Source organism: Trachurus japonicus, chromosome 3 (assembly GCF_045865225.1).
Source record: "Trachurus japonicus isolate A0001 chromosome 3, Traja_1.0".
Classification (NCBI taxonomy): Eukaryota; Metazoa; Chordata; class Actinopteri; order Carangiformes; family Carangidae; genus Trachurus; species Trachurus japonicus.
This window is the reverse complement of record NC_140909.1, coordinates 38074530-38087544: the sequence shown is the minus strand read 5'-3', so window position 1 is coordinate 38087544 and position 13015 is coordinate 38074530. Positions and strand designations below refer to the sequence as shown.

Here is a 13015-nt window from a genome sequence, read left to right as displayed (position 1 = left end):
AACCAACTTCACTTTTTTCTGCTAAGTCCTGGTTTCTTGCCCTGATAGTGATTTTAACACTTAATGTGTTGTGTGTACCTGGGATGCATGGATAGTGCGTTTACTGCGTCCTTTCAGGGTTTAAAGCATCAGCGACACATGGGCACATAGCTGGAAAATAATTTGATGTTTAACAGGGTAGGGCCTCATATGAAATATTGAAACGGGCCCCCAGCTGTCTAAGGCCGCCACTGTGGACATATATATATATAATGTGTTAGTTTCACTTTTTGAATTGAACACATTACATTCTACATCGCGGAGGCGACGTCTTTCCACTTAGGGCTTCCTTCACCTCTGAAACGGGGCAGAGCTCCGTGGGAAACACCTGCCTGACACAGCAACGTAGGGAACCGTGCATGTCCGCGGCGCACAGCTCCATGGACCAGAGGTTGCGCTAGACTTTTTCGTCGCCGGTCATTTTGACTGACCGGGTCATAAAAAATTCGTCATAATCTATTTTTACCGGTCACTTTAATTTTTTTTTATGATAATAATGCCATATTCAATAGCATTCAATTTTAATTCATGTTTAATTCATATCAAGTCCAAACAAATTGAACAGAGAATGCTCCGGAGCAGAGTCGGCGTCAGAGCACATCTAACCGTGGGTCAGTCAGTGAATGAGGGGGTCACTTTCTGCCACTCAACATCTAAATACAACTTACGTGATGATGAAATCAGTTTTCTGTCAACAATCAACATGCTAACCCATGTGTTATACCAAAACATCCAAAGGAGCACGTTTTCACATAGGCACCGCATAGTGCACTGGCGTTAGCTCTCGCTCTCTCTCTCTCTCTCTCATCTCTCTTTTACGCACGCACGCAGCCATTGCGCATCACTGAAACAACTGAAGCTATAGACCACACAGCCAGATGCAGCACAAATTCAGACAGGACCAAACCCCACTCAGCTTTAAGTGTTATAAACAATGCCACGGCGGGCAAAATACATTAAAAGAAGGCTTGACGTTGCCTTTGCCTCAAGCTTTATCTCACTGAAGAGAACCTAACCGAGCACATAGACACATGCTCACACACCGCTCTGCAGCAGCCAGCGCTGCTCGGCTCCCAAAACAGAAAACGCCGCACTCCTCCATCCAGTCCACAAATGTCCAAAGGAAAACGTCTCCGTTGTTTGTCCCCTCCTTTATCATCCAACGCAGAATCCTGGCCTTCTCTCCCTGTCCCACAGTCCTCATTCCCCCGACTAAACACAGAGCCTGTCACGTCGAGCGGAAACGATGACGTCATCGGCGCAGGTGTCCCCACTTCTCCTGATATTCCTGATGCTCCTGTCACCGCCCACCTATCCCTGCCGCCTAAACTAGCGGTTTATGATAATGGCTGCAAAAATCAACCCCCTGAAATTCTTATAATCGGCGACTCTATCATTAGAAATGTCCATCTTCCAGGTCCCATCACTTACTGCCTTTCTGGCGGTAAAACTACTGATTTTGTAGAGCTGATACCGTCTATTATCGATCTCCATCCCACTGCACAAACAGTTCTCCTACACACAGGCACCAATGATGTTATGTCCAGACAATCCACTCAACTTCATTATGATCTGGAATCATTGGTTAACACTGTAGAAAGTCTTGGAAAGATTTGTGTTTTGTCTGGCCCAATACCCACCATGTTAAAAAGCTCAGAACGCTTTAGCCGTCTCTTTAGCTTACACCTCTGGATGCACAGCTTTGCAACTGCCACTGGGCTAGGCTTCATAAGCAACTTCGACTATTTCTGGACAGAGCGTGACCTATTTAAATCAGACGGGCTCCACCTGAACAGGATGGGAACCGAAAGGCTGAGTCGCAACTTCATAAATTTCATCGCCTTCAGTTTAAATTGATGGTCTCTTCAGCAAGACCCTGCCCAGTCCTTCATCCGTTCACCTCACAACCCTGGCCTTGACAGTGCGGGTCTTGTTGCTTTTACTGCTATTGCTGCTGTGGCTGCTAAGTCTGTTGAGAGCTCCCCCTGCTGGCCTTCCCTGTCAGCTACCCCCTTAGCTGCTGGTCCCCCAATCAAAACTATTGCCCCAACTGCAAGTATCTCACATCCTCCTATGTTAACTAAAGAACCCTTAAATATTCCAACATTGATTAAACCCAGACTCTATAAACCAAAAAACTGGAGGTGGCGTGGGAGCGGTGGTGTGAATGTTGAAAACCTGCGTCGGCTGGACTGCACCCCACGAGTGACTGATGATGAGGCCAAAATCAAGATGGCTCTCCTAAACGCCCGGTCACTATCCAACAAAACTTTTGTACTTCGTGACCTCTGTAACTCTCATGCCTTAGATTTAATGTTTATAACTGAGACGTGGTTGCGTGACGGGGAAGTTGCACCCCTGTTGGAACTTTGTCCTCCTGACTGTAGCTTTTTCAGCTCTCCTAGGCTGACTGGTAGAGGAGGGGGAATTGCCTCATTTTTTAATAATAGTTTTAAATGCAAATTGATTTCATATTGTGATCATGTCACTAGTTTTGAATTGCAGCTTTTCACGATAAATATACCATCTGTTGTTCTAATTGCTGTGATTTACCGTCCACCGAAGTACAACGATAAGTTTATCTCGGAGTTTGCTGACTTTTTATCCAGATTTATTTTACATTATGAAAAGATACTGATCGTTGGTGACTTCAATATTCATGTTTGTTGTAACGACAAGCCCCTGGTTAGAGACTTTTTAAATGTTATTGAGTCTTTTGACCTCATACAGTTTGTTTCTGGACCAACACATCAGCATGGACACACATTAGATCTGGTTCTAGGCTATGGGGTGTCTGTGTCAATTAATGAAATTTCTGTCTTGCCAATTTTAGATCACTCAGTGTTACTTTTTGATATTATGATTCCTAATTTATTTTCCTCTCAAAAAACATCCCCAAATATGAAGTTGTCTCGTTATATAGGACCTGGGGCCCTGAATGATCTTAACCTTAGACTGCCATCAACAGTTGACTCAGTTTTCACCAAATCCCTTTCAGTGGACAGTCTTACTGAAAATTTTAATAGTGCACTCCAGGGATTGTTGGATCTGGTGGCACCGGCAAAGTCTCGGAAGTGCTCTCAGAAAAATCCCATGCCCTGGCTAAATGAGGATTTGTTAAGTCTCAGGAAAAGCTGCAGAAAACAGGAGCGCCAGTGGCGTCACTCTAAACTGGAGGGTCATTATCAAACATGGCAAAACAGCTTGACCACTTACCAGTCCAGAATGTCTGCCGCGAAGGCAGCCTACTATTCTAATCTGATTTTGAATAATAAGCACAATCCAAGGCTTTTATTTGACACTGTCTCTAAGTTGACACAAGATCGACAGCTAGTCATCAGCACTGACCTCTCAGCACAGGACTTTATGGAACATTTTAATAATAGAGTCGAGGACATCAGATCCAGAGTAACGCATTCTCTTGCTGGGGGATCAGACTCTGTTGTCAATATATGTAGCTCTGTAAAACAAGTTCTCTCTGTTTTCGAACCCACCTCTTTGGCCACACTAACTAAGATTGTTATGGCCGCAAGAAGCACGACCTGCCCTCTTGATTCTCTCCCGGCATGGGTTGTAAAGGAGCTTTGGCCAACGCTAGGTCTATATATTTTAGATATCCTTAATCTCTCGCTAGCCACTGGAGTGTTTCCATCATGTTTTAAGACCGCTGTTGTTAAACCCTTATTGAAGAAACCTAATCTGGATGCAAACTCCTTAGCTAATTATAGACCAGTCTCAAATCTAGCTTTTTTATCCAAAGTCTTTGAGAAAGTGGTTTCACACCAACTTTTACAGTTCCTGTCTTCAAATGATCTATTTGAGCCATTACAGTCTGCTTTTCGTGCTAATCACTCTACAGAAACAGCACTCACAAAAGTGGTAAACGTTTTATTATTGGCCCTGGATTCAGAGACAACATCTGTCTTGCTATTGTTAGACCTTAGCGCTGCGTTTGATACTGTGGATCACAATATACTTCTGGACAGGCTCGAAAACTATTTTGGCATCTCAGGCCAGGTACTTAAATGGTTAAGATCTTACCTGTCAGATCGATCTCATTGTGTTCTCTATAACAATACATTTTCTGAGTCTTGCCCTGTTAGGTACGGGGTTCCTCAAGGCTCTGTCCTTGGTCCATTACTGTTCTCATTATACTTGGCACCACTTGGTCTGATTATGCGTTCCTTTGGAATTGTTTTTCACTGTTATGCAGATGATTTACAAATATATATGCCAGTTGTTGCAGAAAATGGGTCCTGCTCTGATAAACTTACAGCCTGTTTGGCCACTGTGAGGACCTGGCTATCAACAAACTTTCTGCTGCTTAATGCAGCGAAGACCGAAATGATAGCTATCGGACCAGCAAAGTTATGCCACCGGTTTGATCACTTTACTGTATCTCTGGATGAATGTGTTATTCACTGCAAGGACAAGGTAAAAAATCTTGGAGTGCTCTTTGACCAGACCCTCTCTTTTGAGTCACATTTAAAGGAGGTGACTAAAATTGCATTTTTTCACCTCAGAAAAATCGCTAAGATAAGATCTATCCTTTCTTTGAAAGACGCAGAGACTCTTATTCATGCCTTTGTAACTTCAAGGTTAGATTATTGTAATGTACTTTTATCTGGACTGCCCAAAAAGAGCCTTCGTGGTCTGCAGTTAGTCCAAAATGCAGCAGCCCGTTTGCTGACCGGATCATCCCGTTATGAACATGTCAGCCCTGTAATGGCCTCTCTTCATTGGCTCCCTGTTCGGGTTAGAGCCGATTTCAAGGTGCTGTTGTTGACGTATAAAATTTTAAATGGTCTTGCTCCGATCTATATGTCAGATCTTGTTTACACTTATGTACCTGTACGACCTTTGCGCTCCCAGGCGAGTGATTACCTGAGTGTCCCTAAGGTGAATAAAAAGACAGCAGGTGAGCGGGCTTTTTCCTTCCGCGCACCTACTTTGTGGAACAGTCTACCCTTGGACATCAGGCAGTCATGTTCAGTTGAGGTTTTCAAAGCTAAGCTTAAGACCCACTTGTATACTGTCACGTATGAGTAGGTGTTTTTGCCTTCTCTGTCATCCATGTTTGAACTGTTGTTTTATTGTTGTGTCTGTTTTCACGTGTTTTTAAACGTTCTGTAACTGTACAGCACTTTGAGGGAAAGTGCTCTATAAATAAAATTATTATTATTATTTAGAAGAGTTGTGCGCGGCGAGTGTGTGAAACGGTGATGTCCTATCCCCACTGCTCTACCTGTACCGAGACACACCGCTGTGTAGCTTACAGCTACGTAACTTAACAGCTGACTACTGTCGGCCCCTCGGACACTGCAGCTAAATCTCGCCCGTTAAATCATTATCGACCGTCATATTTGCACTGACACGACTCCCAGTCAACATTTAATCCACTTGAAGGAGTTTGAATACTGCGGGGAAGCTTTCTGTCTTCTTCCCCGGCTGTTAGTGTTTCTGTGTGGCAGCACTAACAGCGCCACACAGGCCTAGAGGATGTAGCCTACTACAGCGTTTTCTACTGAGCGCACCAGCCAGCTGTGAGGTTTTTTTTTTTTTTTTAATCTAATTCTCACCGTAGTGACTTTGTGACATTGTATATGTTTTATAACGTTATCCACCGCTCCATTTATTGATTATCCGCCGGCTTCATTGTAAACAAATGCACATGGCCAGACGGCCATGGCTGTGAATTGCAATCTGTCAAAATGACGGATGGCCTAATGACGGAAAATATCCGGTTAACGCGACCCCTGCCATGGACATGCACGGGGGGAAAAAACGGCGTTGCCGTCGCACTGACTGCACGCGGCTACGCGCCACTTTAATGAGCGCGCATGTCGCGCGTCTACATTGGAGGAAGGCTGTTATCAGTATAATCAGAGACAACCATGAATGAGTTTGCCTCAGTTTCACGTGATTGTCACTGTCAGCCTGTTAGAAAAACATTTTACTGACCCCAGCTGAGAAGCTGAGACCCCCCCCCCCCCCCGAGGCGAGTTTCGCTTTTCGGCGCGCTGTTTGCATCCCTGTACCTGTGAAAGTGCACCATAACGGTCACTCGTAACTTCCGACCCGTGAACTCGTACCAGATCGAACTGGTACGACTTCACAGGTCGGAAAAACACGAGTTACAAGTTGCCTTGAACGCACCATAACGTCTAGTCAGCCGATGAAGTTAGCAGCCCCCGCCCTCGTCATGGATCTATTGGTCCTCGTCCCTACGTCACCACATTCAGGCGCATCCCTTGGCTGCACTGGACTGCACACACACAGCCCTTCATGCCGTTCTCTCTCCTCATTGGATAAAACTTGTAGGATACGAGAAAAGTTTTCTCCTCGGCTCAGCGCAGAGCAGAGTGACTGACAAACCCGTATTTCGGTCCAAACACTCTATGTAAGTGATTGCTGTCGGAAGATACAACTATTTAAGACTTATATTAACCATAGACTGTAAAAAAAAAAATGGACGTAGACTTCCGGTCTGAAAAGTGAAGCCAACGCGGAAGTGACTTTACTTGCAATCCCCCCGAGATCCGCTAGGGGTGTTTCCAAGAAGCCCTGGTTCCAATCCACTCCCATTCATTTTCAATCATGAAATACTCGATCAATAATTTTTTTTCACAACTGATAACGGTCTAAACAGCTTAAGTTCCTCATCCTTAAATATGACCTGGTGGTCCATCTGAAAAAAAATCTATAATTAATTAGATATTAGTCCTTAAAGGTTGGTATAACTGACCAATCACCTTCCAGCACGAAAAATGATTGACAGCCTGATGACTGAGACGTCACAGGTCAGACACCGGTGGATCAGACACTGAGGACCGGGGAGCTCCCGTCGTTTGCTTATTGTGTTCAGTCAGTTTATTTAATTTCTGATATTTTGTCGATATGTGTGGATGATATATAGCACAGGTACAGTGTTGGCAGTTAATTAATTTCAGCCAGTTTTAATTTCAGCTGATATCACGATTTGGTGAGTATTTTTTTTTTTTCTGAATGTGTAAAAATTATATTTAATTTGTTGTATATTCCAGAAGACCACTGATTACTTTCCCGTGTGTTCTCCTGTGTGTTTTGACCGGAGAACACGAGACTGTCACCGTCCAAGACAAGTTAATTTTAGAGTTAATGTGAATAACCGATTCACTTTGCTACACACGGCTAACGTTAGCTCGCCGTTAGCTCCGTGTTAGCCATGCTAACCGTAGCTCGTCTCTGACTTTTACCGGACCGAGATAAATCCGGTTTAATATTTAACGACCACAGCGTCATGTTTAGCAGAACAGTGATCGGTGGGATCGGTCTACACGCTGCAACCCCCCCAGGTTTATCCATCAACTTGTTATCTTGCTCGTAACTTTATCATACTGTAACGTTACTGATAAATACAGGTGGGGATTTGTCATTTACTGCTGTAAAATCACACACAAAAAACTGAAGCAGACAGTCCTGCACCTCTCAACAATGTTTTAAAGTTCTTGTGTTTTACTGTGATTCTAAGGAGCCACTGTGAGAGCTGAGTGACCGGTGCCAACAGAAGGAGGACATCATGTGTGGAGCTGTGATGATGATGAAACCAGAAAACCTCCTATGAGAGAACAGACCAACTGTTTGTTTATTATTCCATGTCCACATTTGACCTCACACTTTTTAGGGTGAACATAAAATTGACAGTGAAGATTTTGAAGCAGCTATTTTCATAGTCCAGTTAATACAAATGTTTTATTCAGACCATGATTGTTATCATTGAAAATGTAATAATAAAGAAAGTTACTGTGATTATACTGTAGTATTTCTTTTACATATTTAACATGACCTCGTGGCCAATATAATGTGACACTTTGGTGAATTATTGTTTTCAGTATCATAGATTAGTTGACAAGAAACATCAGGAAAGCACAAGCTCTGATATTCATCTCTGGATGCTTTATTATCATTTCAAGGAGGGTAACATTAAACATTTGTGTTTTTCTTGTGTGTAATGAAAGCATACATAGAAATAGTCCTCTAAGTTTTTCCTGAATTTATTGATTACAGCAGTGTGTCTTGGCATTCATGTTACTGTACAGATCTGGCCCATTAAAAATCAGTGAAGCAAATCTTAGTAAATAAATTAATTTCAGGTTTAAGATGCACTAATTTTAGCATTTTACAGCATTGAAAACGTTTTATAAGCTGTGGATGATGTAAAGGTGAGCCATACTGTCAAAAGGCAAGCTTGTATTATATTAGCTGAATTTCCAGTACAACATCATGTTGGTAACCTATAAAAAAAATGTGCATATATATAATAGGAATGTAAAATAATAGCTAATAGCTGGGTGAATGCAGTGTAACGTGGTCGACAGGTCGGAGCTCCAGCAGCCGATCATCGGTGATGCAGGTGAGGTAACATCAAGTCCAGGAGCCGTCACCCACCAGTCTCAGTCCATGACAGTTAATGTGTTGCAGCTTTACAGTTTGAGACAGAAACTCTCCCGTTTCTGTAAAACAATTTAAACACAATATCACAATACGTTTCACAGCTTTACATTAGCTTATTAATGCTAACATCGGCTACAATAACGTGACACATTACTCCTCATGGGATCTTCGTGTAGTTCAAACATGACATGTATTTAATAAGCTTGATTACTGAGATTACTTTCACTGTTAAATATGAAGTTTACCTCGAGTTGTAGATGCTAATGGTGTTAGCAGCGTAGCCGCTTGGCAGTTAGCCGGTGTTGCTGGGTAAATTAGCAGCCTCGGAGACACGGGTCCGACCCGCCCCTCGACCCTCCTTAGCTCCGCCCCCTCGTCCAAATATGGTTTCTTCTGGCTCCAAAAATCAAAGATGGCGGCGCCCTGAAAGCCAATCTCCTGGCTTCACAAACGGCCCTTCACAAACCAATGGGTGACGTCACGGAGGGTTGCCACCTGATATTAACACAAAAATATCGCTTACTTCTGCTTTAATAACTTCCCGATACAATTGTTGATGCCCGCAAAAAAAGTTAAATGTAAGTTAGTAGGGGAGAGTGGGGTAAAGTGAGACACTTTTTACATTTGCTCCCCTCTAAGCGAGCTAAAATGATTTATCAGTAAAATGTACACATTTCCCATTAATTCAGGATGTTGCCTAGCAATGTAAATTATCAGAATGTATTTAGGACGAAGGACAGTGAAAATATGATTGTTTTAAAAAAAGTGGTCTCGTGTCTCACTTTACCCCAGGTCAGGGGTAAACTGAGACAAACTAGAAAAATCAAGGGGGTAAACTGATCCACTTACTTTTTCCACTCTGAAACTACCATAACACATGTTGTCACAGTTAGAATCCTGACAGCTAGCTTGACAACCATAGCCTCGTAAACCAGCCTCTCGTGGACATGCATTTCATTTCATTTCTCGGGAGAGTCTGGCCTCATCCCCCCTCTAAGTGTTTGGGGTGGGCGGGAGCTGGGCGGGAGTAGTAGCAAAGACGGTTTAATATCTTTGGTAGTAGCGTTGACAGACAACCCCATTCAGCCAATCAGCAAGTTGGTGTAGTGACGGGGCGTTGCACCAGTCGGTCCCTGATTGGCCAACGTGCTGTGTCAATCACAGCGGGCGACACTGATTGGCTCGGCCTTCTGAGGGTTTCAGTCCAAACGCTTAGAATGGGGATGAGGCCAGACTCTCCCTCGGAATGAAATGAAATGAACTTCCGCAAGAGGCTGGTTTACGAGGCTATGACAACCACACTTTCCAGAACTAATGTCGGACTAGTAGCAGAATCATGGGGATTGGTCAATTAAGCACTTTTGTTTTCTCAACACAAAGTGACTCAAAACCAAAACCAAATACAACACAAAATGTTTTAATTAGGGCCGGGACTTTAACGCGTTAATTACGATTAATTAATTACACAAACATTAACGCGTTAAAGAAATTAACGCATTTAATCGCACTTATTTTGCACCGCGGAACGTTTCTCACTGGATGAGTTTCAGGCATACTGATTACACTTGAGCACAATCATCTAACAAGCCGCCGACACTGTTAATATAATACATCCATGCACTGATCACTGCAAGGGAGAGAGGAGGTGAAAAGAGACAACAACACTGTTACCTGTTGTATACTGGCCTCAGGCTGTACCATCGCTAAGAAACCAGTGAGTAACGAGTTAAAGCTATGGTCTACGATTTGGAGCATTGGTAATTATTATTTACATAGTTTATACAGCGATTATGGTCCTGTGGTCCGATATACACGCGGCCCTGCTGAGCTACTGGTCTTCCTCCTCTCCCTGTCACACAGCCGCTTCCAGCCGCAGCCACAGCCTGAGCGGGTCTCTCTGCACCGCGGCGCCGCGGAGCTCCAGGCCCCGGTCTTTCTGCTCCTCTCCCCCAGACACAACACCATGTGGCCGGTCACCCAGCGCGAGGAGTCTCCCTGTAGCATGAGGCTGTGCTAATGGCTGCTAATGGCGGCGCTGCCCGTACCGGCGGTCGCCGCGGTCCCGTTGCCGGGGACGGCGACGACGGCAACTGGCACCGCCTCGGCAGCTGGTGCACAGCGGCGGCATCGGGGCTGGCACCGCCGCTATTAGTGGGCTAGCACCGAGCACAGCCGAGCTACACGGAGACTCTTCGCGCTGGGTGACCTAGGACAGGGTCCTGTGTCTGGGGAAGAGAAGCAGGAAGAGTCGGGACCTGTCGCTCCGCGGCGCCGCAGTGCAGAGAGACCCGGTCAGGCTGCTGCAGCAGCGGTGCTGAGTTTATGTTGAACAGGTAATCTTTGGTTTTATTGTGGAAGTTGTGACTGTGAATATGACATTTTACTCCGCATTCGGTTTCTGCAGGCAGCAGCAGGCTTGTTGCTTGCTCCGCTCCGCTGGGAGGGGAGGGGAGGGGGAGGGCATGTTTAAAAAAAAAAAAGCTGAGAACAGCGGAGTTTCCTCTGCTGCAGCTGAACAGCTGATATGTGGTCAAGATGTAGCTACAGACCTGTCAGTGTTTCATGGTGCATAAGACTTCACCTCAGAGCTGTCTGTCTTCAGACTGTCCTGACCTGTCCCTGAACATCACACAGGGACAACATGGAGCTGCCTGTGTGATTGGTTACTGAGTTTTATTAATGTTTACATCAGGCTGAGTTCAACAAATCAGTTTATGCTACTGTGATTTAAGTAGCCTAGTTAAATACTACAGTAATTATCATAGTGTATTGGCAGGAAAGACCATTTAATCTGTATCAAATATCATTAATGAATTAATCGATAATTTGCATCCCTAGTCTGTTGGTCTTGGTTAAGTACCACCTTGAAAAAAAACAATGTTTTGTTGCTTAAGCTTATGTATTCAGTCATTCAATGGTATACTAAAATCCATGTGAAAAAAAATGCTCAGGTCAAATATTTATATGCGATTAAAATGCGATTAATTGCGATTAATTAATTACAAAGCCTCTAATTAATTTGATTAATTTTTTTAATTGAGTCCCGGCCCTAGTTTTAATTAACTTTCAAATGACAGATAGAACCAGTTAGATAGTCTGGGGGTCAGATTGTAGGCCCCGACAATGTGACCATTTTGATCAAAAGTCATCTTGTGTGTGGGGGGAGCCGACAAAGTGGAATGTGACTAAAATTGAGTTAATTAACCAATAAATAAGCGAGTTGACTGAGAGCACATAGCATAACAAAGCAGTGTGGCTACAGATCATTGATCACGCGAGATTTCTGGCTTGGGGGACGAGATTCTAGTGTAGGCTAAATCTTTGTGTGTGGTGTGCTCACAGTGTCTCACTCATGGATTTATTATATACATCCATGGTCTCACTTTACCCCGCAGCATTTGTCTCACTTTACCCCAACACCCCCATTTTAGAAAAAATAACCTCTCTTAGAAATTCAGCCTAATTTTCAGCCAGCATCATCACATGGTTTTATGTGTTGGTAGTTCATCATCATGTATCAAGTAAGTTTTTCTACCTGAATCAATTTGTTTTGGCACAACAGTTGATTAAATTGACACCAAGAAAATTTACTTTTACATGCAAAATTATATTTTTGTGAAAAAAACATGCTTTCCACAGCATCATGAGGTCCTCTCCTTCATGGCCATGGGGGAATGGAAGGAGCTTGAAAACATAATGGTCAGATGACCATAAATGTGTTCCGTTTTCTAGATACAGGGGGTGTCTCACATTACCCCACTCTCCCCTATGCTACAACATGTCAACTTTCTCTACAAACCAGGATTTTGATGTTCGTGGATTTAAAACTGAATCACCAACCGATTTTGTGGAGGACGACCCGAGGCTGCAGGAGAACATCCACCATGTTCCTCTGCCGCTCGATCTCCTGTCTGAAGCCCGAAGCCTCCGCCTCGTTCCCGGCTACGACTCCGTCCACGGCCGCTGAGGTTTCCTGGGAGACGGCGGTGAGTCTCTCGGTAACGAATCCTCTCGGATCCTCGACCTCAGACATTTTACTCAAACTCTCGGTTGTTCCCGCCAAATCACTCTATTGTTTCCTCAACCGCGACTCTAGGTACGTACACAGATATCATCCTAGAAACCGCGACAACTTCAACAAACACCTCTTAAACCACAGGACATCGTGGTATCTGTTGTCTCCTCCAAGGAGACCCGCGTTGCTCCCATGGATGTATTGTTGCTCCTCTTCCTCCTCCTGCTTCTTCTCTGCTTTGTTGTTTCCGGAAGTGTAACCTATACTCGTCGAGGCGCATCACTGCCCTCTACTGGACAGTCTTACAGGGCTTTCTTCACTCTTCCTTTTCTGAAAGAAAAATGTACATGCAGGTAGGGAAACATTTTGGAAGAACAAGAAGAAGGCCTCTGTGATTAGTTTCCCCTGGTAAAGGTAAAAGGTAAAGGTACTTTATTAGTCACATATACAGCTAGTACAGTGAAATTCTTTCTCTGCATTTAACCCATCCCTGATGGAGCAGTGGGCAGCCGCGGTGCAGCGCCCGGG

At 44.1% G+C, this 13015-nt stretch overlaps 1 protein-coding gene across 2 annotated transcripts in view; it reads right to left on the bottom strand.

The window, feature by feature from the left end:
- Positions 1 to 12672, bottom strand: part of LOC146990365 (uncharacterized) — a 51626-nt gene extending 38954 nt beyond the window's left edge. For both annotated transcript variants that reach the window (XM_085772421.1, XM_085772413.1), the window contains exon 1: positions 12313 to 12672. In XM_085772421.1, coding sequence (XP_085628547.1) covers positions 12313 to 12505 — 193 coding nt within the window. In that variant the 5' untranslated portion in view covers positions 12506 to 12672. The remainder of the gene's footprint in view (positions 1 to 12312) is intronic.
- Positions 12673 to 13015: the final 343 nt, after the last annotated feature.